The sequence below is a fragment of the Leptonychotes weddellii genome, chromosome 11, assembly GCF_054177405.1.
Source record: "Leptonychotes weddellii isolate Sample4059 chromosome 11, ASM5417740v2, whole genome shotgun sequence".
Lineage (NCBI taxonomy): Eukaryota > Metazoa > Chordata > Mammalia > Carnivora > Phocidae > Leptonychotes > Leptonychotes weddellii.
In genome coordinates, this window is record NC_138379.1 from 35,045,629 (window position 1) to 35,067,547 (window position 21,919).

Below are 21,919 nucleotides of genomic sequence, written 5' to 3' on the forward strand. Positions count from 1 at the left end.
ATATCACAGACTGGGTGGCTTAAACAGTTTTCTCAGTTACAGAGGCTAGAAGTCCCAGATCAAGATGCCAGGAGGGTTGCTCTCTGGTGAGGCCTCTCTTCCTGACTTGTGATGGCTGCCTTCTTGCTGTGTCCTTATAGGGCCTTTGCTCTGTGCACTCATGGAGAGAGGGAGGCATCTGGTATCTCTTCTTCTTTTTATAAGGACACCAGTTCTGTCAGGTGAAGGCCTCACTCTTATGACCCATTTAACCTTTATTAGCTCCTTACAGGCCTCTCTCCAAATACAGTCACACCTGAGTTTAGGGCCTCAACATACGAATTTTGTGGGGCACAGTTCAGCCCACAACAATGCAGTTTGTTTAACCAGTCGCCCACTGAGGGACATCTGGTTGTTTCCAGGTTTTGGCTATTAAGAATAAAGCTATAAACATTTGTGGACAAGTTTTTATGCAGACATAAATTTTCATTTCTCTGGGATAAATGCCCAGGAGTGTGATTGCTGAGTTGTATGCTAGTGATTACATTTTTATAAGCTGCTTCTCCTTTTAGAAATTAGGACTGGAGAATTGCTTATTATTGGTTTAATTCCCCCTTTCCTACCAACTTCTGTAATTGCTAGTCTTACGTGTACATTTCTGTCCAGTTACAAAGCAGCAGTTTCCATTATGTGTTTGATGGACTTTTTAAAAAAATTTTTATTATGTTGTTAATCACCATACATTACATCATTAGTTTTTGATGTAGTGTTCCATGATTCATTGTTTGCGTATAACACCCAGTGCTCCATGAAATACATGCCCTCTTTGATACCCATCACCGGGCTAACCCATCCCCCCATCCCCCTCCCCTCTAGAACCCTCTGTTTCTGAGTCCATAGTCTTTCATGGTTTGTCTCCCCCTCCAATTTCCCCTCCTTCATTTTTCCCTTCCTACTATCTTCTTCTTTTTTTTTTTTTTTAACATATAATGTATTATTTATTTCAGGGCTACAGATCTGTGATTCATCAGTCTTACACAGTTCACAGCGCTCACCAGAGCACATACCCTCCCCAATGTCCATCACCCAGCCACCCCATGCCTCCCACTCCCCTCCACTCCAGCAACCCTCAGTTGCGTTTGATGGACTTAATTGTAAGTCCTCCTCTCTCATTTAATCTGTAAATATTTCTGCAGGCATGTCTAAAAGATAAGGACTCTTTCTGAAACCATTACCAAAATACCATCATCATACCTACAAAAAACTAACAGTAAATCTGCAATTTGATCAAGTATCCAGTCAGTGTTTAAATTTTCTTGACTGTCTCAAAAATATTTTTTTAACAGTTTGTTTGACTCAGGATCCCAATGATGTCTAGGCTGCAAGTGGTGGATATGAATGTCCTGTCTCTCCTTTTAAAAATATTTATTCCTTGTAATTTTTTATTTGTGATAAAATGCGCGTGACAGAATTTACCATCCCATTTTTATGTGTACAGTACATTCACGTTATTGTACAATCATTACCACCATCCATCTCCAGAACTCTTTTCATCTTGTGGAACCACAAACAATAACTTCCCCTCCCTGCCAGCCCCTGGCGACTACCATTCTTCTTTCTGACTCTGTGATTTCGACCACTCACACAGGTACCTCCTATGAGTGGAATTGTACAGTGTTTGTCCTTTTGTGGCTTATTTTACTTAGCATAGTGTCCTCAAGGTCTATCCATGTTGTAGCGTGTGTCAGAATTTTCTCCCTTTTTAAGGCTGACTGTTCCATTGTGTGGATAGACCACATTTTGCTTATCCGTTCACCTGTTGATAGACACTTGGGTTGCCGCCATGTGTCAGCTATTGTGAATAAGGCTGCCATGAGCATGGGTGTACAACTATCACTTCCAGGTCCTGCTTTCAGTTTTGTAGGATGTATACCCAGAAGTAGAACTGCTGGATCATATAGTAATTCTGTTTTAATTTTTTGAGGGACTGCCATGCTGTTTTCCCCAAGGGCCGTACCATTTACATTTCTCCCAGTAGTGCACAAGGGTTCCAGAGAACTCCGCATCCTTGCCAACATTTGTTATTTTCTGTTGTTTTTTTTTTAATAGTAGCCATCCTAATGAGTATGAAGTAGTATCTCATTGTGGTTCTGTTTTGCATTCTTTAATAGTGATATTGAGCCTCTTTCACATGTGCCTTTTGATCATCTGTATGTTTTCTTTAGAGAAATGTCTCTTCAAGTCCTTTGCTCATTTTTGAATCAGGTTTTTTTTGAGTTGTTGAGTTTTAGGAGTTCTCTATATATTTTGAATATTAATCCCTTATCGATATCACAAGATTCTTTTAATCTATAAATTATTTTTCCTCCCTCTTTCTCCCCCTTGCAATTTATTTGTGGAAGAGATGGTAAGTTTTGTTTTATTTCAGCACTGTGTTTTGCCAGTCGTCATCACTTCTGTTTCACAAAGTGGGCTGGTCTGTTTACAGCCTAAAGGAACGTGGGTTACAGGATGCTTCCGGAGGAGTGACTGTAGATTAAATATATGAAATGTTACCTGTGCACTTACATGAGGTTCAGAACATGGGCACATGAACTAGATTCAGTGGATAGGGAAGTAAAAGGCCATTCCCCTGAAGGAGTGGCTATTAAGCTGTCTTGCAGTCATAAATATGTATTTATTTGGTAATTAGGAATCACTGCATTTACTTTGGTATAGTAGAAAAGACACTGCATTAGGCGTTACGAGAGTTGAGTCCTAGTATTTTCTCGGCTCCTAGCTCCCTGTATGACCTTGGGCACATCACACCGTCTCTTCAAGCCCTTAGTTTGCTCGTCTACTAAATGTGAGGAATGGACTTGATAATCTTCCATGTTCTTTCCTGCCGGGTCAGGAGTTTGAGTTGTCCTTCCAGGTTAGTCATGAACAAGGTGTCGTTTCAGTGCTTTGACTCTGGAAGAGTGTCCTGGAACTTTTTGGAAGGAGTTTTAGTATGTGGGAATTTTCTTTGATGGTCTTAAATTGCCCTGAAGATTGGACTTGTGATTGGCTTGGTGGTAACCAAGTCATAGGGTCCCTGGAAGCACTGAGCTTCTCCATAGCAAGCGTGTTAACTGAGAATGCATTGAGAAACTCCCGTAGCATGGGGCTCCAGGAGCAATCTCGTCTTAATCCCGTAAAACATTTTCTCATTTTCTTCTTCTCCATTGGGAAGCAAGTGGCATCGTGTTCCAGTGGGGGACTGGTTTGGCATCATCTGGACGGCGGTTGTGCCCCGGGCAGACTCTCCCACCGTTTTTGACAGCAAAGGAACCAAGCAGAGTGACAGGTAAGGCCCGTATTTCTGAGTCCTATATTTATTCTTTGTCAAGAAATAGTAACACAGGCATGCAGAAAATGGGTGAATGGAGTTTACTCTTTACACTGCTTGACTATTTTCTTAGTTCCTCTGTCTTCATTCTCTGTGTTGGTTAGGTGTGTTAGTCTTGTTAGAATTTTTGTGGGCCCAGTAAAAGTACCCCTCCTCACTGCCAGAGGGGGAGCCCGTTGAGAGATAGATGCAAGTCAGATAAGTGGAGATCAGAATGGTAGCTCTGGAGCTGTTAAAAGTTAGGCTGGGAGACGTGACTTAGGTGTTTGAAAATAATGTGTAGCAACAGTGAGCCTCGAGATTCTGAGTCCCCATTGGATTTACTCACTAGGCACTGTTGCAGCTGCGTAGCATCAGGCCTGCTAAGCTCACCGCACGGCTGGAGCACACGGGGAGGCAGGCTCTCTGCAGGCAGGCACATCCTAAAGGGAGAACCTGGAAGGACTGTGCTTGCGAGCCCAGTTCCTTCTCCCAAAAGCAGAGCAGGACTGAGTGAGGGGCCAAGAGTGTTCTGTAGGGAAGTCTCTCTCTCTCTCTTTTTTTTTGACTCTGTATTTTATTTTATTTTATTTATTTTTATTAACATATAGTGTATTATTTGTTTCAGGGGTACAGGTCTGTGATTCATCAGTCTTACCCAATTCACAGCGCTCACCATAGCACATACCCTCCCCAGTGTCCATCACCCAGCCACCCCATCCCTCCCACCCTCCTCCACTCCAGCAACCCTCAGTTTGTTTCCTGAGATTAAGAGTCTCTTATGGTTTATCTCTGTAGGGAAGTCTCTTTACATGGGCACATGGGGAGTGGGTAGTGACCATTCTGCCCATGGGTCTGGTCTGTCTTTGTTGGTCATTTAGCCTGTAGGGCTTTCTCTTCTGCTTTTCACTCTGGGGCTCAGTCTCTTTCAGCTCCTCTCTCTGCCCACCTCTCCCTCTGCTCTACACTCTCACTGTGGGCCCCCTTGTCTCTCTCTCTCTCTCTCTGTCTAGCACCATAGAGCACCATGTCTGCATCTCCTCTTTTTCCTTTCTTCTTCTCTTGCTCTCTTGCTGTATGCCCCAGTCTCCAAGGGTTGGCTGTAGGAAAAACCCACATAGGAAACCTCTGCTCTCCTCTAGGTGAGAACAAAGGAGGAATTTTTGTGGGTGGGATAGGAAGTGGGGAAAGAAGGGAAGGGAAAGCCACAGTGGGGTACAGTGATGCACAAGGTGTTGGGGTTGTTCTGATTTTCCTAAGTCCTGGAGGCGCTCCCATTCAGTTGGGGGCAAGGGTGGTCACCATGAAGCCAGGGGTAGAGTTGGGGAGAGGACTCTTGGAGAAGGAGAGGGGGCATTGGATGCTGGACAGGCAGTCCACTGCACATGACCTTGAACATATTCATAAAATAAACTCATACTTCCCAAACATTTTTTTCCTGCCTCATCTAGGTATTCACTGCTCCCTGGGCATTTCCTGCTTTCTTATTCCTCTGTGTCTATAGGCATGCTGTTACCCCTGCCTGAAATGTCTTCCTTCCTGTTCCTTCTGGTAATTCTTATTTTATCCTGATAATTTTTCAAGGCTTAGCTCAGATACAGCTTTCTCAGTGAAGAGTCTTCCCTATTCGGACTCCATTGCATTTTCTCCATGTGTGTGGACAGCACAATGTACTGCATTATTATGAATTGTTCATGTTTTCCTACATGCCAAAGATTGAGCTTCTTAAGGGCAGAAACTGTGTCTACTTTCTGTTTCAGCACAGGACCTGTAATTGGAAGAAATCAGATATGCTTTGATTTGATTTAAATGACCTGTTCGGGTTCTGTTTGGGGCACAGCTTAGATTTTGAGTTGATTGGTGGAGTTTTCTGATAGGACATTAGAATAGATCGTGAGCTTCCTGCCCTCAAAGTCGTTCCCTTTTTGTTTCCCCTTCGTTACCTCCTTGCCATTGGTTCTGCAGCTGCAACCCTGGACGTCCCCTCCTTGCCTTGCTGCGAGGCCCCATGCTTCCTCTCTGGTGAATGTGCTGGAAACATCTGCTTTGTCCTTTTCTCATTTCGCAGGATCCTCAAAGGTGTGAGGGGCATTTTATTAACACTAGTTAATAAACAGAAGTGTCAGAAAAGAGTTACAGAATAAGACTGCCTTCTCTGCATGCTAGACCCAGTGACCACAGTTTCTAGCAGAGTCAGTTGAGATTATAACCTGTCAGTGAAGGCAGTGTAATTAGGGAGGAAAAGTGCTAGATTTGGAGATGGAAGGCCGGTTCACAACAATTCTTAATTCTGCCTGTATGTTCTTTGGAGTCCTGAGTTTGCCTGCACACTATGAGACGGCAGCTGAATGTGTGAGATGTTGTCGCTTCTAGGCCCACGCGTGGACAGAGCTATGAGAGAGCTGTGTGCACACACATATTTCCACATATGTACACCCGTGTCTGTTTGTCTGTCTCTACTCGAAACCATGAGTTTACGGTGATTTCTCCAATTACAATCCACTATCACATGGTCGATTCTAGCCTTCTACCTTTCCTCTCCACTCCGCTAGTGAGAAATCGGGCTCCTTTATCTTCAGTATATTTACTTATTTGTTCAATGCCTTGGTATATAAACAGTGTCCCCACCACATCATCCATCTTTCTGGCCAGCGCCACCGACTCAGACCTGCCTGTTTTGGCTGCAGGTTTCTTTCGGGCCCCGGTGGTGCTACCTGAGCCCCTTCTCTGCCCAATTTGTTCTGTTATAAATGTGCTTTCAAAAGATTTTTTTTTTTTTTTTTTTTGTAGGCCTGGAGAATTCTAAAGCAACCTATGTTCTTGCTGGCTCAGATCACTCAGCTTCATTGACAGGTAAGGACCAGCTCTCCGAGTCTAACGCGCCATTTGGAGTTCTGCACGTTTCTTTTGGGACACAGAGGGAAGAGCGGAGACTTGGAGTCAGAATTCTGCCGCCACCCCTGGTCTGATCTTAGGAAGTCACTTTACCTTCCGAGACCATTGCCTTCTCTATTGCGTACTCTGTGGGTAGTTTTGAGAAGTAAAGATGACAATACATGTAAGGCGTCCGCATGAAGGAAACACAGGCTCACTTCCTCTCCTCTCAGCTGTACAGTAGGGACAAGAAGGTCCCTCAGGGTAGTTCTGATTGCAAAATTCCAGAGCCAGCAGTTAGTTTGTGTAGCACATTGGTACCTGACCCACCGGATCCATCTGGGGTCTAATACAGCTGTCTCTTCCCTCTAGCTGCTTGCTCTCCGACTCACCTGTTCTATCCACCTCTGTCTTCCAGGGCATTTATCTACCTCTCTGCTCTGTCTGTTTTCATCGACTCTTTATGTTTCTATTTATCTCCATTTTTATTTACCTTTCTTCTGTGTATATTCCTATCTAATCTCTGTGTCTGTATATCTTTCTAAATGGAGTCATGCACATATTTCTCTAATCTATTTTGTATTTTTATGCATTTCTGCAGTCTATTTCATCTCTTTGATCCCTCCATCTCTCTGTCTAATCTGTTTTTCTCTCTCACACTATATCTCTCTTTTCAGTTATGCATCCTTCCATCCATTGGACATACCGCACCAACACAGTACTACTTTCCAATGACAAAGCAGCATCTTCTTGGAAGTGAAGGTTATCTCTTCGAAAGGTTCTCTTTCAAAGCCAAGACTGCCCTGATCCCTACCAGTAGACTGAGACAAGAGCTCTGAGAGATTTATTTTGGTAAGACTGGAGCTGAAGGCAGGACCTTTTTTGAGCAAAGGGGAATGACTTTCATACATAGTGTTTTTGGTGTTTTATGTGGAAATTAAGGTGTATGTGTACATAGGTCTACACAGTATGGGTAATTAATGGTGACATGCATTCTTCAACATCAAATGTGTAATGCAGTCCAACCAAGAAGTTGCTACTGTTTCCAGAATACAAAAGCCACAATGTGAGAGTTTAAATACATTACAAATTCTAAACTACGGATAATTTGTTATTTAACAAATTCAAATAACCAACTAACAAAAGAGATACCTACTTTTAGCCTATGTCTCATATTAGGTCGACTTACATATATGTTAAAAGGGTTGAGTTGAAGTGAATGCCAAGTGTAAGGGAGGCCCCTGGGCATTTGGCCCTATCTCTCCTTTTGTAGAGGAAGGGCTGGAGGCCCCAGGGTGAGAAGTGACTAGTTCGTGCCCCCACAGTCAGTGAGGGTTGAGGAAGGCATTCTTTTCTGAGAATAGAAGTATCGTAAGAGACGTTTCTACTCTAGCCTAATCAATTTGAAATGGCCAGCATTATGTAAACTTAGATTCTCTAATTGCTTGCTAACAATTTCTTCAAAAATCTTACAATTAGTGAAGTTATTTATTATTTCATATGTGGAACACTTTTATGGTGTATTTATTTATTTATTTATTTTTAAAGATTTTATTTATTTATTTGACAGAGAGAGAGATAGTGAGAGCAGGAACACAAGCAGGGAAAGTGGGGGAGGGAGAAGCAGGCTTCTTGCTGAGCAAGGGGCCCGATGCAGGGCTTGATCCCAGGACTCTGGGATCATGACCTGAGCCGAAGGCAGCCGCTTAACCGACTGAGCCACCCAAGCGCCCCTTTTATGGTGTTTTTAAAACACAGATGTTGTGTTTTGTTTTATTGAGATATAACTCATATATAAAATTCACCCCTTTAAAGTGTGTAATTTAGTGATTTTTAAAGTATATTCACAAAGGAAATTGGTTTTTGATATTTTGAAAGTGACTTAAAAATTGTCGAGATTAATCTCCCTCCTTCTTGGTCTAGTTCAAGCTGTTACATGTTGGATTTTGTTCATTGCTCTTTAGACCTTCTCTCTGGAGTTGTGGTAGGTTATATAACTAGTTGGCATTGCAGCAGAATGTAATTTTGCCTGCTGATGCAACAGTGTAATGATCCGCATGTGGAAGACAGTTTGTCTTTGCAAAAAGCTGGCCTAGACTCTCTAAGATAAATGGAGGCTTATTACAGACCCGGGCTCACCGTCAGTAGCAGCTCGGTAGCCAACCGGTCCATTAAATGGGTTGAGACTTTCCTGAGGGGCTTCTCTGCCCTCTCGTAAGAGATCTTCCTACTTTGTACACTCTGGCGAAGTCCATGGAGGTTGCCCTCTCTCAGGGCATGAAGTACCCCAAATTCACATCGTCGAACCGCAGGATGTCAGTGCTACAAGGTCAACTGAGTGACGGAATGGCTCCCCTGACTTACGCTCCCCCATCTTCGACCTGATGAAACAGACCTGGAATGTGAAGTGATACGCCGGTGTGAGAGGGCGATGGAGTAGCACGGACTGGAACCCTGAATCTTGGTCTGATGTCCTTTAATGATACTGTTTGGCTTTATACCAGACTTCCCTATGGCAAGCAATGCTGGAAAACTTTTCTGGGAGGTCACAAAACGCAGTTGGAAGCAGAGGACTTGGCTTTCTGTTAGCCATGTGATCTTGAGAGTCATTTAACATCTCCAAGCCTTGATTAATTTAGCTTCTAGAAGAATGCTGTCTAATAGAAATATGTGAGCCACATTTCAAAAAGTAAAAAGCAGGTAAATTAATTTTAATAATATATTTTATTTAACCTGATATACCCACAATATTATTTCAACCAGTAATCAGTATGAAGATTATTAAGAAACTATGTTGTTTTTGGGTTTTTTTGTGCTATGTCTTTGCAATCTGTTGTGCTTTTTTTGTTTGACAACATATCTCAGTTTGGACTGGCCACATTTCAGGCGTTCGGGGCCATGTGTGTGTGCTGTGTGCTGTATGGTACAGTGTAGAAATGTGGGATGTCAGGGTTGGTTGGAAAAGCTCTTAGAGATCAGTCAGGGAGTCACAAACTGTAGGTTCACGGGCCAAACTGTGTAGCTCATGGCTCCATTTGGTCTGGCTTCCAGTTAAAAATGCTTTTGAACTTGAATGCCTTTTAGAAAAGCATGTGCCCTGTGGCTTGCCGCTGTGGCCCACCAGTCTCTCTTGTGGCCCATGTCATCAGTTACATGGTCTGCCCTTCGAGGCCATCCGCCCTGCCCTCCGATTTTCAGCTGGTGAAACTAAGGCTTAGGAAGTGATTTGTCCAAGGTCAGTAGCTGGTTAGCAGGTCCAGGAATAGAAGCCAGAGTCACTTGACTGTGAATTTGCTTTCTTTCTGTTAATTCACAGTGTCAGTCAGTGGCGTTCCTGCTCATACCTTGGGACTACCACGAAGTTCAAATGAACTATAGTGCTGTGTGTATGGGAGGTAGCAGCATTCTGTTTTCTGCTGGACAGGACATGTTGTAAGATAATCTTGGGTCTGAAAAGTTTACGCTTAAATAATATATCTTTTAACCTGTTACTTTAAAGAGTTAATGCATATTTTTCCTAACCAAAGGCAATGCAAGCATGTTTTTTAAAAAATGGAGAAAATGGAGAAACATGTTTTTCTTGTGGTAGATGTTCAATAAATATTTGTTGAATGAATTGAAAAAATAAACTTACACGTTCTTATTCCTTGGCAAACTAAGAACATTTGGCCTTGTTTCCTGTTTATAGAATTAAAAACAAACTTATATGTTAATATGCTAGGCATGAATTTTGTATCCTGCTTTGCTCTACTCAGCGTCATAGCATAAGAATCATACAACTTCTCTTAACCACTTTTTTTTTCAGATTTGTGTTATTTCCCATCATTTTGAACTAATGTTCCTTCACCTCTTTTGTTCCTCTTCTGTTTGTTTAAGATGCAGGAGAGCTGTATGTTTGGGGAAGCAACAAGCATGGACTACTGGCTTCCTTGGCTGCTTTTCTTCCTATGCCCCAGAAAATAGAAGCACATTGTTTTCAGAATGAAAAGGTCACTTCTGTCTGGAGTGGGTGGACACACCTGGTTGCTCAGATAGGTGAGAGAGCAGCAGAGAAATTGTGGTTGGTAAGAACAGTGGGGGTCGGGGGGTGAGGGTAGGGATGGGAGGACAGCTGTCTAAACAGCTGTGAATGCTCAGGACTAAGTAAGTGGGTTTTTACTATGAAAAGCTCTATGGATTGGGACAGGGAGGATCTGGGATCGAGTTCTGCAGTCAGCCAGATATGGAGCATTTCCTCTCTGGATCAAAGGTTTACACCCAAAGAGGCAAGGCTAGGTTAGATGGACTCTTTCTGGCCCTATGAATCCGTGAGGTTTTGAGAAGGAACCCATTGTAGCAAGCATCACCCAGAAGTTTGTCCAGGTTGTTGGGGAGTCTTTGCCTTGTCCTAGCTAAAGAGATGACTCTACTTGCATTTTCGCCTGAGTCTAAATTAAAAGCTTCCGAAACTTAAAGATTAATATTTCAAGATCGAGGCAGGAGCATTACTTTGAATCATGGCTGGAATGATATTTTGATTTACATTTCCATTAACCCTAACAAACCACATACATTGATTCAGACATCCCATATATCCTCTCAGATGTTACCTTATGGTGCCATGCCATCCAGCTTTTGGCATCTTTATCTTTTCTTGAGTCTGTATTTATTTCTTATCTTTCCCTTAGGGCACATCTCCTTTTGTGGTCTTCATATTGCTGATTTTGTTCTCTGGGCTTGTTTTTTTTATGGCCGCTCTTCTTCCCTGCCTTCCTAGAGTTTCTGCTGACTTACGTAGAGTTTCCCAGACAGGCCATTTGTAATTCTTAAGATCTATGATCATGTCAGAGCCTCCTGAACTTCAGGGGTTCTCAGGAGTCTCCTTGCCTGCCCTTGACCTGCTTGTTAGCTGCACACAGATCTCCAGACTCCCAAATACCTACCTAGTGACTGTTAGTTACTTCAGTGGCTTCTGTTTTTTGTAGGTTTTCAGGTCCGCTTCAGTTATCCCTGGCAAGTCCCACCTACTACACATTGGAACACACAGACATACACTTGTGAGTCTTCATATCTATGAGGCTTTTCATTGGTCTTTTAAAAAATTTTATGACTATTTTGGAACAGAGGCCTGTATAACAAAGGTGTAAAATAAACTTTCCATATTGACCACTTCAGAGGATTCTCTAAAGGGGAAAATCATGACTTTCCTCAGAGAGGTTCAGACTGCTAGAAGATTGGGACTAGCTACAGAAACTCTTCTTAAGGAGACTCACTAAGCACAGTAATTGTGCATTTGTACAATTGTTAATATTTGCCTTTTACCTGGACAGTGAGCTCTGTGAGGGATAGCACCATGTTAGTCTTGTTCACTTCTGTATCTTTACATTCTAGTTAAAAGAGAGTAAATATCTTCAAATACATGAGTCAAGGTAGACAGCGAGGATTTCTGACCTCTTTCCTTGGTCTCACTGGTTCATGAACAGAAGGCTTCAGTTTGTCTCTTTGTATTCACGAGTCCAACCAAATCAGTTATTGTTTATCGGGAACCTATTGAGCAATCTGGTGAGCGTTGGAGAAAAGACCTGGGCTATGCCCTCCCCAGAACGTGTAGACAGGCCTGAGTGTATGAATATAGACATGGAAGACTTTACCATCCATCCATATGTCTGTCCGTCCATCCATCATACAAATGGTGGGGATCTATTTATGTATCACACCTTGTATAGATATAAACCCTGCCCTCAGGGAGCCCGCTGGCCACCGGGGGAGACCGACCTGTTATCCAGTTTCGGTACATTGCTGTCGGAGACATGCAGCGACAGCTATGTTCAGCATGCAGAAGGGGCATAGAAAGGAGCAGGAGTGTGAGTAACTGGGTATTAACAGATGGGTGTTTCATGGTTAGTCAGTCTTCACAGAACTACCATGCGGTCAAATACACTCACCACCGAATGGCAGTGAGTTTGGTTGAGTGTGTCACAAACCCTCTCACTAGTTAGGTGGCTGATGAACGACAGACGCGAAGACGCTGCTTCTCTGGTGCTCGCCGTGTAGCCTTGTAACCGACACCGATTTCCACCCTCGGGGTCGGGGGTTGGAACCCACCGCCCTGACCCTGTCTGAGTCACCTCAGCTGCTCTAGAGCTCGGCTTCCCGTCACCATCCCCACTTCACAGTAAGCTTTTCGGTAATGCTTCAGCTGTTTAATTTGTTAATTCAGATCTCTTGTTTATGTACTCTGTCACTTTCCCCTTTCTCCTCAGTCCAGAACGGTTGTAAGCTGGGGTGTCTGAGGGTCCTGGCTCTTGTACCGAATTTGGGTAAATGGGAGTCTCCTGCTCTTTGACTCACCGATTTGGTGCGCCTTCTAGCAGCCGGAGAAGCTCTTGCCCTGGCCCAGCGTCACAGGGGAGAAACACCCAGGGCTTCCAGTTCAGTCAGACTCAGCTGCTCATATTAATGGGAACAAGATTTGCTCACAGGGTCAGAGGCAGCTCATTAGTGGAACAAGGAGTTATTTGGCTCTGGTTGTTTTTACAAGCGCCAGTGGTGAATTGCTCCTGGGACTTACCTGCAGGCCACACCAGCAGCCTGCTCTCAGGCTCATTCTGGAAGGCATTCGTTGTGTGATATTGATTAAAAGAAGGATTTCTGCACACTGGCCATCTATCTGTCCAGTTAGATGGGATGGGAGGGGGTGGGTTAGGAGAAGAGAAAGAGGAGTGGACTCTGCTTTCCCCCATTCTGCACAGTCCTTCGACCAGTGCTTCTCAACCCCAGGCCATTTTGTGCCCCAGGGATTGTTTGCAGTGTCTGGAGACATATTTGGTTGTCACAGCTTGGGGGCGCTACTGACATCTAGTTGGTAGAGGCCAGGGATGCTGCTGAACCTCCTGCAATGCACAGGAGAGTCCTCCACAACAAAGAAATACCTAGTCCCAAATGGGAGTCTTGCCAACACTGAGACGTGACGCCCGAGACTGCCCTGCATCCCCAGTGGTAGGTGCTTAGCTAGGGCAGTTAACACAGTGTCAGGATAACTTTACAGCTAGTCTGTATGGGCATCTGGGATGCGGTCTCTGCCCTCCCACTTCAGGAGTCGGGTGCCTGCCTGCAGTGTTTGCGATGGAAAAATACTTTTCTCTGTTAGTCAGAGGCACTTGGAAAGAGTCCAAGAGAACCTGTTCTAATCTGGGAAAGTTGGCAAGGATACCTGTGTCTCAGGCTGGAGGAGCTGCATTCTAGAAACCTTTCCCAAGCTGCTTAATGTCCCTGATCATTGTTCTCAGGAACTTCGCGGGACTCCTGGGTGACTTTATCCAGGCTCAGTGACCTGCAGCCATCTCATCCCAGAGTCCTGATTTCCTGGCCCGAGATGCTTCTAGTGAAATCTGGGCGGCAGATCTGGGTGCCTTCCTAGGTCAATGGCAGCCTTGGTCAAGTCACTTTACCTGTCTAGGCCTCAACTTGCTCCTCTCCCAAGTAGGATGTCATAACCTGCTTGCATTCTACATAGGGCTGCCGTGAGGGTCAAATGAGTGGATCTGTGTGAAAGATCCCAACTAACTGTAAAATGCTGTCCACATCTAAGTGAGGGGTGCCTGTGATTGAGATATGTGAGTGTATTAAGGAGTGAGCGAGACTTTTAGAAACTTGTATGTCGACAGGGTCTGTGCAGGACTTGAGACATACCAGCTTTCTCCCTGAGGGCTTATGAGCCGGCCATAGATGCTCAGTGTCCAGCTCTGAGAGGGAAAGTTTCCTAAAGTCTTTCACTTACACGTAGGCTGGCAAGTGGCTTTTTTCTTTTCATCAACAGTTAGGAAGATCTTTGTGGCCTTATAGATAGTTTTCCTGTGAAGATCTCTGATCACACTATTATTCCTTCGCAGTACACATCCCAGTTTGTAACTGTATACATCTGTGTGTGTTCTCGTTTAATGCCTAGACTGTCAGCCCTGTGAGAGCGTGTCTGTTTGCTTGTGGCTCTGTCCCCAGCACCTGGCACAGGCCTGGCACGTAGTAGAGGGTTAGTAACGAAATTGTTGAATGAATGAATAAATAGCAAGGTAAAGAGCAGCGGGGGCTTTGAAGTCAGACAGGCCTAGGTTTCTGCGTCTCAGCTCTGTTGGCATCCTGATTGTGTGGCTGTGGGCAGCCCGGGCTCTCTCCACCCTTGTTGCCACCACTGTGGATCAGGCCCCTGAAACCTCTTCCCTGGATCCTGCAGTGGATCTGGGAAAGTTGGCAAGGGTACCGGTGTCTCAGGCTGGAGGAGCTGCATTCTAGAAACCTTTCCCAAGCTGCTTAATGTCCGTGATCATTGTTCTCAGGAACTTCGCGGGACTCCTGGGTGACTTGGGTCTTCCAGACCTCCTCGTCTTCCTCACTTCCTGCCCCCCTCCATCTGTTCTCCATACCTCACTTGGAAGGTCTTTATAAACCCATCATGTCACAGTCCAGTGGCTTCCCAATGTTCTTATGATGAAAACGTACTCTTTCGTGGTCCCACGAGACCCCATGTGGTCTGCCTCTGCCTGCCGTGCCAGCCCCGTTTCGTACGTGCCAGCCCCGTTTCATATGTGCCGGCTCTTGCCTGTCCAGCCGATCTCCACTCTGCGTCATGGATTTCCCACTGCCTTTGCACCTCATGTTCCCTCGATTTGGCACACTTATCCCTGCGCTCCTTCTTCATTTTGACTTAGTTACATCCTTTTTTTTTTTTTTTTTTTTCCCCCAGACCTCAGCTTAGTCATTGCCTCCCCAGGGAGGCCTTCCCTTGACGTCCCTGACTAGTCACTTTTCCCTTTTATCCGTCTCCTAGCACTACAACTTCTCCTTTGTGCTCTTTTTTGTGGATTCTTTGACTAGCTCCTCCTCCCACTAGACAGGGAGCCTTATAAGGGCAGGAGCTACATTGCTTTCATTCAGCATTATATCCCCGGTGCTTGGCAAAGTACTTGGCACATATGAGGTTGGTGCTCAATATATGTTGAACAAATGAATAAATGAGCTTATTTTATCATTAGGAAAATGGGGGAAATTTTGCTGATCTTGTTTGAGGATTAAATGAGATGATGTCTTAAAGCTTCCAGCATCCATGAGGACTGGGCTCATGTTTCGGTTCAGTACACATTAGTGTCCTCTGCTCTTGGAAACTCTGGAGCTCTCTGGAGGTCACATGCCCAATATCTTCTTCCAGCAGAAGTCTCCAGGGGGCTGATTTGGATGTCTCTGGACAGGTAACAGGTTGATTCAGAACTCTCCTGGCGAGTGCAGAAAGATCGATGCTTACAAATGCTAAGTGCTGGTAGCTGGTGATTTGTTAGCATCTCAAGGGGAATGATTTACACAAGATCCCGACCTTAGTATGGGGTTGGTCAGTGTCTAGAATCCGGTTGCTTTTGGCATGCCGGAAGCTTTCCTTGAGCCACACGGTATCCCAAAGTAGTCTTGTGGTCTCACAATGGCTGTGGACTGAGAAAGGGAGCCCAAATACAGAGTTCTTGACATTCTTCACTTTCTTCGGTGTCATCTAAGACGGTCCCAGAGACTTGGAAGTTGTAGAGAATCAGAGATGGAAGAAGGCACTTCTTCACCTTGCAGATGAGAAAACTGAAAGAGGAGAGAGTGTGATTTTTGGCAGCATTTAAGCTGGAAGTCCAGTTCTACTTTCCAGTAAAATTTTCCCCTCCTATCATAGTCCTCTTGGTTCTTGGTTATATCCTTTTATAGTTGAGATATGTTTTATTCTTTTGTTTCTTTAAAGTGGGGAATTACAGGGGTGCCTGGGTGGCTCAGTCAGTTAAGCGGCTGCCTTCGGCTTGGGTCATGATCCCAGAGTCCTGGGATTGAGCCCCGCATCGGGCTCCCTGCTCAGCGGGAAGCCTGCTCCTTCCTCGCCCACTCCCCCTGCTTGTGTTAAAATCTTAAAAAAAAAAAATAAAGTGGGGAATTGCAGGACACATGTGGAAGGGACCAACTCTTAGCCACGCTCCTTTCTTGCTTCACGTGTCACCGACCAAGAGATATTTTACTGTATTTGATGTCAAAGCATTAGTGAAATCCAAGCCCAGCCATTGATTCACACTATTTTTTTTGAATTTATAAATATCTCTAATGCTGTTTTGGGGCCAAGATCCTTTTTAGAGTAGGGTGACAGTGTATATTACTCCATCTTCTTTGGGACCAAATATCGTGAAGCCTCAACTGAGCTCAGGGAGATTCTGACCTCATGGGCTCTATTTAAAGCAGATGCTTTGGAATTCATGATGTTTGTGCTTTAGAACTCTGAAAACCCAATGGTTGAAAGTCAAAGCGAGCCCAAAGGACTATTGTGAAATGACTAATTTGCTTATTATTAAAGTCATTCGTTTTTGTCCGAGAATCCTTAGAATGTCAGGAATGGATGAGAACGTCGAGCTCATCGGGCCTGACTCCATCAGTTTAGAGCTGGGGAAACTGAGGATTGACGGGGCGTGAGTGGAGGAGGTAGAGCAACTCAGGTCTCCAGGCTCTCCGTGCAGCGCTCTCTCCACCTTGTCTCATCCTCTCCAGAGATGATGAGGAGATGTGTTGGACTTCACTAATCCAACCCAGGGACCCGAGCCAGGAAGAGTAGTTTCTTCTGTACATGAAGTTCTGCTTCAAAAAAACACTGATTCTTACCTCAAGTGTGTGGCCATAGATTTCCTTAATGGATTTGTGTGTGCAATAGAAAGTAGGAGATGGTGCCCAGGAGTAAGGGTCAGGATGCCATTACAGGATTCATTCCAGGATTCTGTTTGTGATAATACACTAGCAATCATAGCTCTTCCGGACCACTTTGATCGCTACAAAGTGCTTTCGTATCCGTTTCCTCATGAGAAGCTGGTAAGATGGGTGTTATCCTTGTGTCACAGGCAAGTCCCTAATTGGTTAGCTGCATCACCCTGGTTTACCATACTGGCAGAACTAAAACTTGAACCTGGTCTTTTGTCCCCAAGCCTGCTACACTAATTCCAAGTATGTATCTCAGAATGCTCTAGCTCATTAACTGAACTTCTTTTGCTCTTTAGAGGAACATCTTTCTCCAATTTCTGCCACTGATTCTTCCAAGCAGTGAGGAAGGAAATTCTTAGTTATCCTTGATCCTTCAGCAGGTATTTGTGGAATGCTTACCTATATGTTTATAGCACTGTGCTACAGAATACAGGGGAATATAAAATCCAGAATCACTTGGATGAACAAGTGAAATATTTAGTAGAAGAGTAAAAAAGAACCGTGGCAAAGAGTCAGAAGACTGGCCCAGACACTGAAGGCTCTAGGGTTTCAGGGGAATGATAGGTACATGTGGGTGAGCGTGGTCAGGGAAGGGTGTGAAATCCTTTGGGAAGGTCACATTTTATTTATTTTTTAAAGTTTTTTTTAATATTGTCAGAGAGAGAGTACGAGGATAAGCAGGGGGAGCGGCAGACAGAGGGAAAAGCAGGCTTCCTGCTGAGCAAGGAGCCCGACTCTGGACTCAATCCCAGGACCCTGGGATCTTGACCTGAGCCAAAGGCAGACGCTTAACTGACTGAGCCACCCAGGCGTCCCGGGAAGGTCACATTTTAATGGGTGGAGAGTTTGGGACTTGGTTCTGTTGTTTTCTTTTTGTCCTCTGGCAAGACACAAAATTCCCTGGTCCCTTTCTTACCCCCCTGGGCAATAGGAGGGGTGGACATAGTGATCTCTAGGGACCGTTCCAGCTCTGAAATTCTATCCTATATTAAAATAAAACTGGCCTAAGGAAATAATTACAGAAGTATTAGAAGATTAAGTATAATGCCATTCATCGCAGCCTAATTTATAAAGACAACAAATGCGTGGATACAAGAGGGGTTGTAGGGGTTTTTATTAAAATAAATTATGATACAACCATATGTTAGAATATATAGTTGTTAAATAGGCTGTTTTAGAAGGATATTTAATGACAGGAATATGCTCATGATATGGTAAGTGAAAAGAGTGGGTTATAATAAAGTACTACACTGTAACTTCCAACTTTTCTTTTAAAAGGATACTTGACTAGGAAAGACCAGAAGGAAATGTACCAGAATTTTATCTCTGATTGGTGGAATTATGTGAGGCTTTTATTTTCTATTATATTTTTATGCTGAGTAATTTGTAGTCTGATTATATCCCCCATAAATGTTAAGGTTAATGAATAAAATTTCTTGCCCCTCTGTGCAGCGAACTAGCCCCTTCACCTCCCCTTCCGGGGTATGTGTCCTTGCACGTTGCTTCCACGGGCTTCACTTGGGAGGTCTCATGGAAGAGAGGCAAGAGACTGTAGAAGGAGGCAGGAACGCGGAGATCTATTTTTGGCTTAGTCATGAGTCAGCTTTGTGACCTCAGACAAGTCCCTTCTGAACATCCCTGAGCCTTGGTTTCCTCATCGGAAGATGGGAGTTGGAGGTCACAAGAGGTTCTTTGAGCTCCAAGATCTACTTGCTCCTAAAGATGGAATTTCTCCACTGTTGTGGCACTGGCTCAGGGCCTCGTTGGTTCCTGGTGTCCTTGCTTTCTTTCCTGCTCCTCTGCAGTGGGTGCAAGCCGACTGTTCCTGTTCAGAGTTCAGGGTGGGATCGAATGGAGTTTGTTGATAGGGCTTAGAGCTGAGAGGGTGTAGTGACAGCATTACACCACTAGAGGGAAGCCTTGTTCCATTGCTTCCCCTTTCCCACTGTCCATATCTGCTCTGCAGGTGAAGAATAGCTTTGATTTGCTCTGATTGGGTTTCAAATTCTAGAATTTTAGAATTAAAAGGACTTTGAGGATTATCTAGTAGAACTCCCATTATGCTGCAGATGTGAGATAATAGAGGCCAGAAAAGGCAAGTGATCTATTTAAAGCCACACAGTATATTTTCTTAGGGTCTGCACTAGAGGGTTTAGGAGAAGGCTGCAGTCAAGAGCCAAGAGTGTGGCCAGTTGAGTCCACAAAACATGGACAGTTCCCACGATTGTGCAGGAATCTGAGAGATCTGCCTGGATGCATCTTTACGGAGCTGCTCGGGCCAGGTGCTGAGAGGCCTGAAGATAGAGAAGAAAAGACTTAACTCTACCCCGAGGAGCTCGTGTCTGGTGGAAGAAGCACATGCAGACACATGGTCCTACCCCAGCGTGTCTTCCACGTCCTCTGGTGGTGTGCCCAGCCTGGGATCTGCGCTGGGTGCTGACTTGGAGGCTGGCTTTTGGAAGGCCTAGCAGGTGTCCCCGTGGCTGATGCCCTCCAAGGTTAGCAGATACCCCGGGCACCTCCAGTTTGTTATTTCCAGTGCATTTCTTCAAGCAGTGCTCACATGTTCCCATGTCCTGTCTTACCCTTTCTTGAAGTTTGCAAGGAATCCTGACACTTTGTTTCCCACCTTCGAAAGGCTTTGTTTCCTTGGTCCTGGGCTGACGTTATTTTTGGTTTGCAGGGTGCCCACCAGCCCTAAGCACTGTGGTAAAGTGGAACTGTGGGCTAGTCTGGGAGCCAGGCAGCTGTGTGACCTTGGGCAGTTCCTTCCTCTCCTTGGGCAGGGAGGTCAGTCTCTCAGCTGCAGTCGTGTTGTTTCTGCTGGAGAGATGAGTTTGTGTTATTTTTGGGTTTTATGTTTGGCAATGAATACCCATTGATCTGTGGTCCATGGAAGTGTGGTGTGTGTCCAGCTGAAGCAGAAGCAAGATTCATGCTTTGAAGCTGGATCCTTCGAGTACAGGGCTTGCTGGGGGACCTGGCCAAAGCCAAGTGCGGCTGGACCCAGAGGGCCACCAGATGGCAGCAGTGGGCAAGCAGGTAGCCTTGGGGTGGGATGAATAGGGCCAGCATCCAGAGTCAGAATTAGCGAGGTCAGAGCTGGAAGGACCCCTAGAGGTCATCCAGGCCCTCTTTTTATGGATGGGAGAACTCAGGCCCAAAGAAGGAAGAGGTTACCTAAGGTCTTGCTATGAGTTAATACCTGATTGTCTCCTTGCTTGTGAGAAGAACTGAGATCGTTTTGGCCTCTAGCTGGCTGTTCCCCAGGAGAGTCAGGAGGCAAGGGCCTGGGCCCTGGGCCAGTGAGCCAGAGGTGGGAGGGGAAGAGGACAGCAGTTAAGTGTCCCGCCTTGATCCTGGTTTCTTTGAGCATCTGGTCCTTGTACGTGCGGTAAGGGCAATGCCTAGTATCTTTTCTGCTCCTGCTTGTCTGCGCAGCTCTCCTCTGGGCCAGGGCCCTCTCGTCAGGCTGGGCCATGATGGGATCTTCCTCAAGGGTCATCTCACAGCCCCCATACCCAACAGATGGGTAGGCCCAGGGCCTTACGCTGCAATAAGACACGAGTTAACACAGTCGGTTGAACAAAAAAAAAAAATTGTCTTAATTTCCAAGGGTGTCAGTGTAGGGCAGGGAACCAATCTTTGCCAAGCACGTACCATGTACTAGGTGCTCTGCCAGGTGCTGCCACTTACATACTCCTCCTAACTCTGTGAGGTGGGCTTCCTTTCCCTTGCATTCCAAGTGAGGAGATTAAGGCTCAGAGAGGCAGAGTGGCTTGTCCAATGTAACACAGCCAGTTAAGCAAAGCAGACCCTTGAACCAGGCACTGTTTGATGTCAGAGGTCACACTCATTTTATTGTATCACGCTCCCTCCCCTCAAAGTGACCGTGCTGCAAATGTGGCCGGCGACTCTCTCGGGCTGCAGAGCAGAGAGGAACACATGACTCTTCTCTCTTCCCGGGAGTAGGGGAGTTATGGTGGGCGGGCTGCTGGGGAGGAGGCCTTAGGAGCAGCAAAGGGGGGGCGGTCACGGGCAGGTTCAGGCGGTGGCCGAGGGGACACTGAGTACCTTTGCTCTCTGTACCTGTGCTCCAGCCCTTCCCTGTGCCAGGAGTGTGCGTCCGTGGTCCCCACAAAGCCATACTCGCACGCCTTCTGTCCACGGTCACCTCCCAGAGAGGCCCTCCCTGGCCACCCCCACCCTCTCAGCACACTCCTCTCCCTGCCCGGCTTTATTTTTCATGATAGCAGCTCTCACGGCCTGGAACCAGGGTATCTCTGTTTGTTTACTTGTCACCATCCTCTTCAGCAAATGTGAGCCCTGCCAGGTACGGGGCTTGTTCTGTGTTACTCGCCTCTGCATCTCCCCGGGCACAGAGGAGAGGCTTGGAGTGGGGATTGCACGGAATGGCTGCAGCTTTTGGACGCGGAAGCTGGGCCATTTCAGGGGCCTGTGCTCAGGAGACCCAGCCTGCGGCCCTGCCCTCTTGCTGAGGCTTCCCGGAGGGGCCCAGGGCGGAGAGCCTCGGCTTCCCAGGGCTGGCAGTGATGCCTGCCGCCGCACGGTGTTGGGGTCGGCTCTGCCCCTGCATGGCTGAGAGGCCTTGCCTCCGGTCCGCCGTTTCCACGTCTGTCCACAGCGGGTGGGGACACCAGCCATGCTGCGAGCTCACCAGATGGTTCTGGGAAGGGCTCAGAGGTCCCAGGCAGAGGGCTCAGTTTCCATTCAAGGAATCCTTCTCCTCTTTCCTGGTGGGGATTGATTTGTTCCAGGAGCTCTCTGAAAGTGAGCATTAAGTGACTGGCCTGTAATTTCGCCATCATTTTTAGGTTCTTAACAGATGGCACTGTGCTTGCCCTTTCTCAGGGGACCTTGCCTGTCTCACAGGAGCTCTCAATAATCAGAGTGACAGCCAGTGCCTTAAAGTGCTCTCGGATGTGTGCCAAGATGAAAGTGGCCCATTTTGAGGAA

At 45.7% G+C, this 21,919-nt stretch overlaps 1 protein-coding gene across 9 annotated transcripts in view; it reads left to right on the forward strand.

The window, feature by feature from the left end:
- The window catches only part of SERGEF (secretion regulating guanine nucleotide exchange factor), a 216,905-nt gene that overhangs the window by 13,185 nt on the left and 181,801 nt on the right, over positions 1 to 21,919 (forward strand). For all 9 annotated transcript variants that reach the window (XR_014138650.1, XM_081798489.1, XM_081798490.1 and 6 more), the window contains 3 exons: positions 3,194 to 3,307; positions 6,119 to 6,181; positions 10,079 to 10,237. Coding sequence is in view for 8 of the 9 variants with exons in the window: in XM_081798489.1 (XP_081654615.1) it covers positions 3,194 to 3,307; positions 6,119 to 6,181; positions 10,079 to 10,237 (336 nt within the window). In the remaining variant the exon portion in view is untranslated. The remainder of the gene's footprint in view (positions 1 to 3,193; positions 3,308 to 6,118; positions 6,182 to 10,078; positions 10,238 to 21,919) is intronic.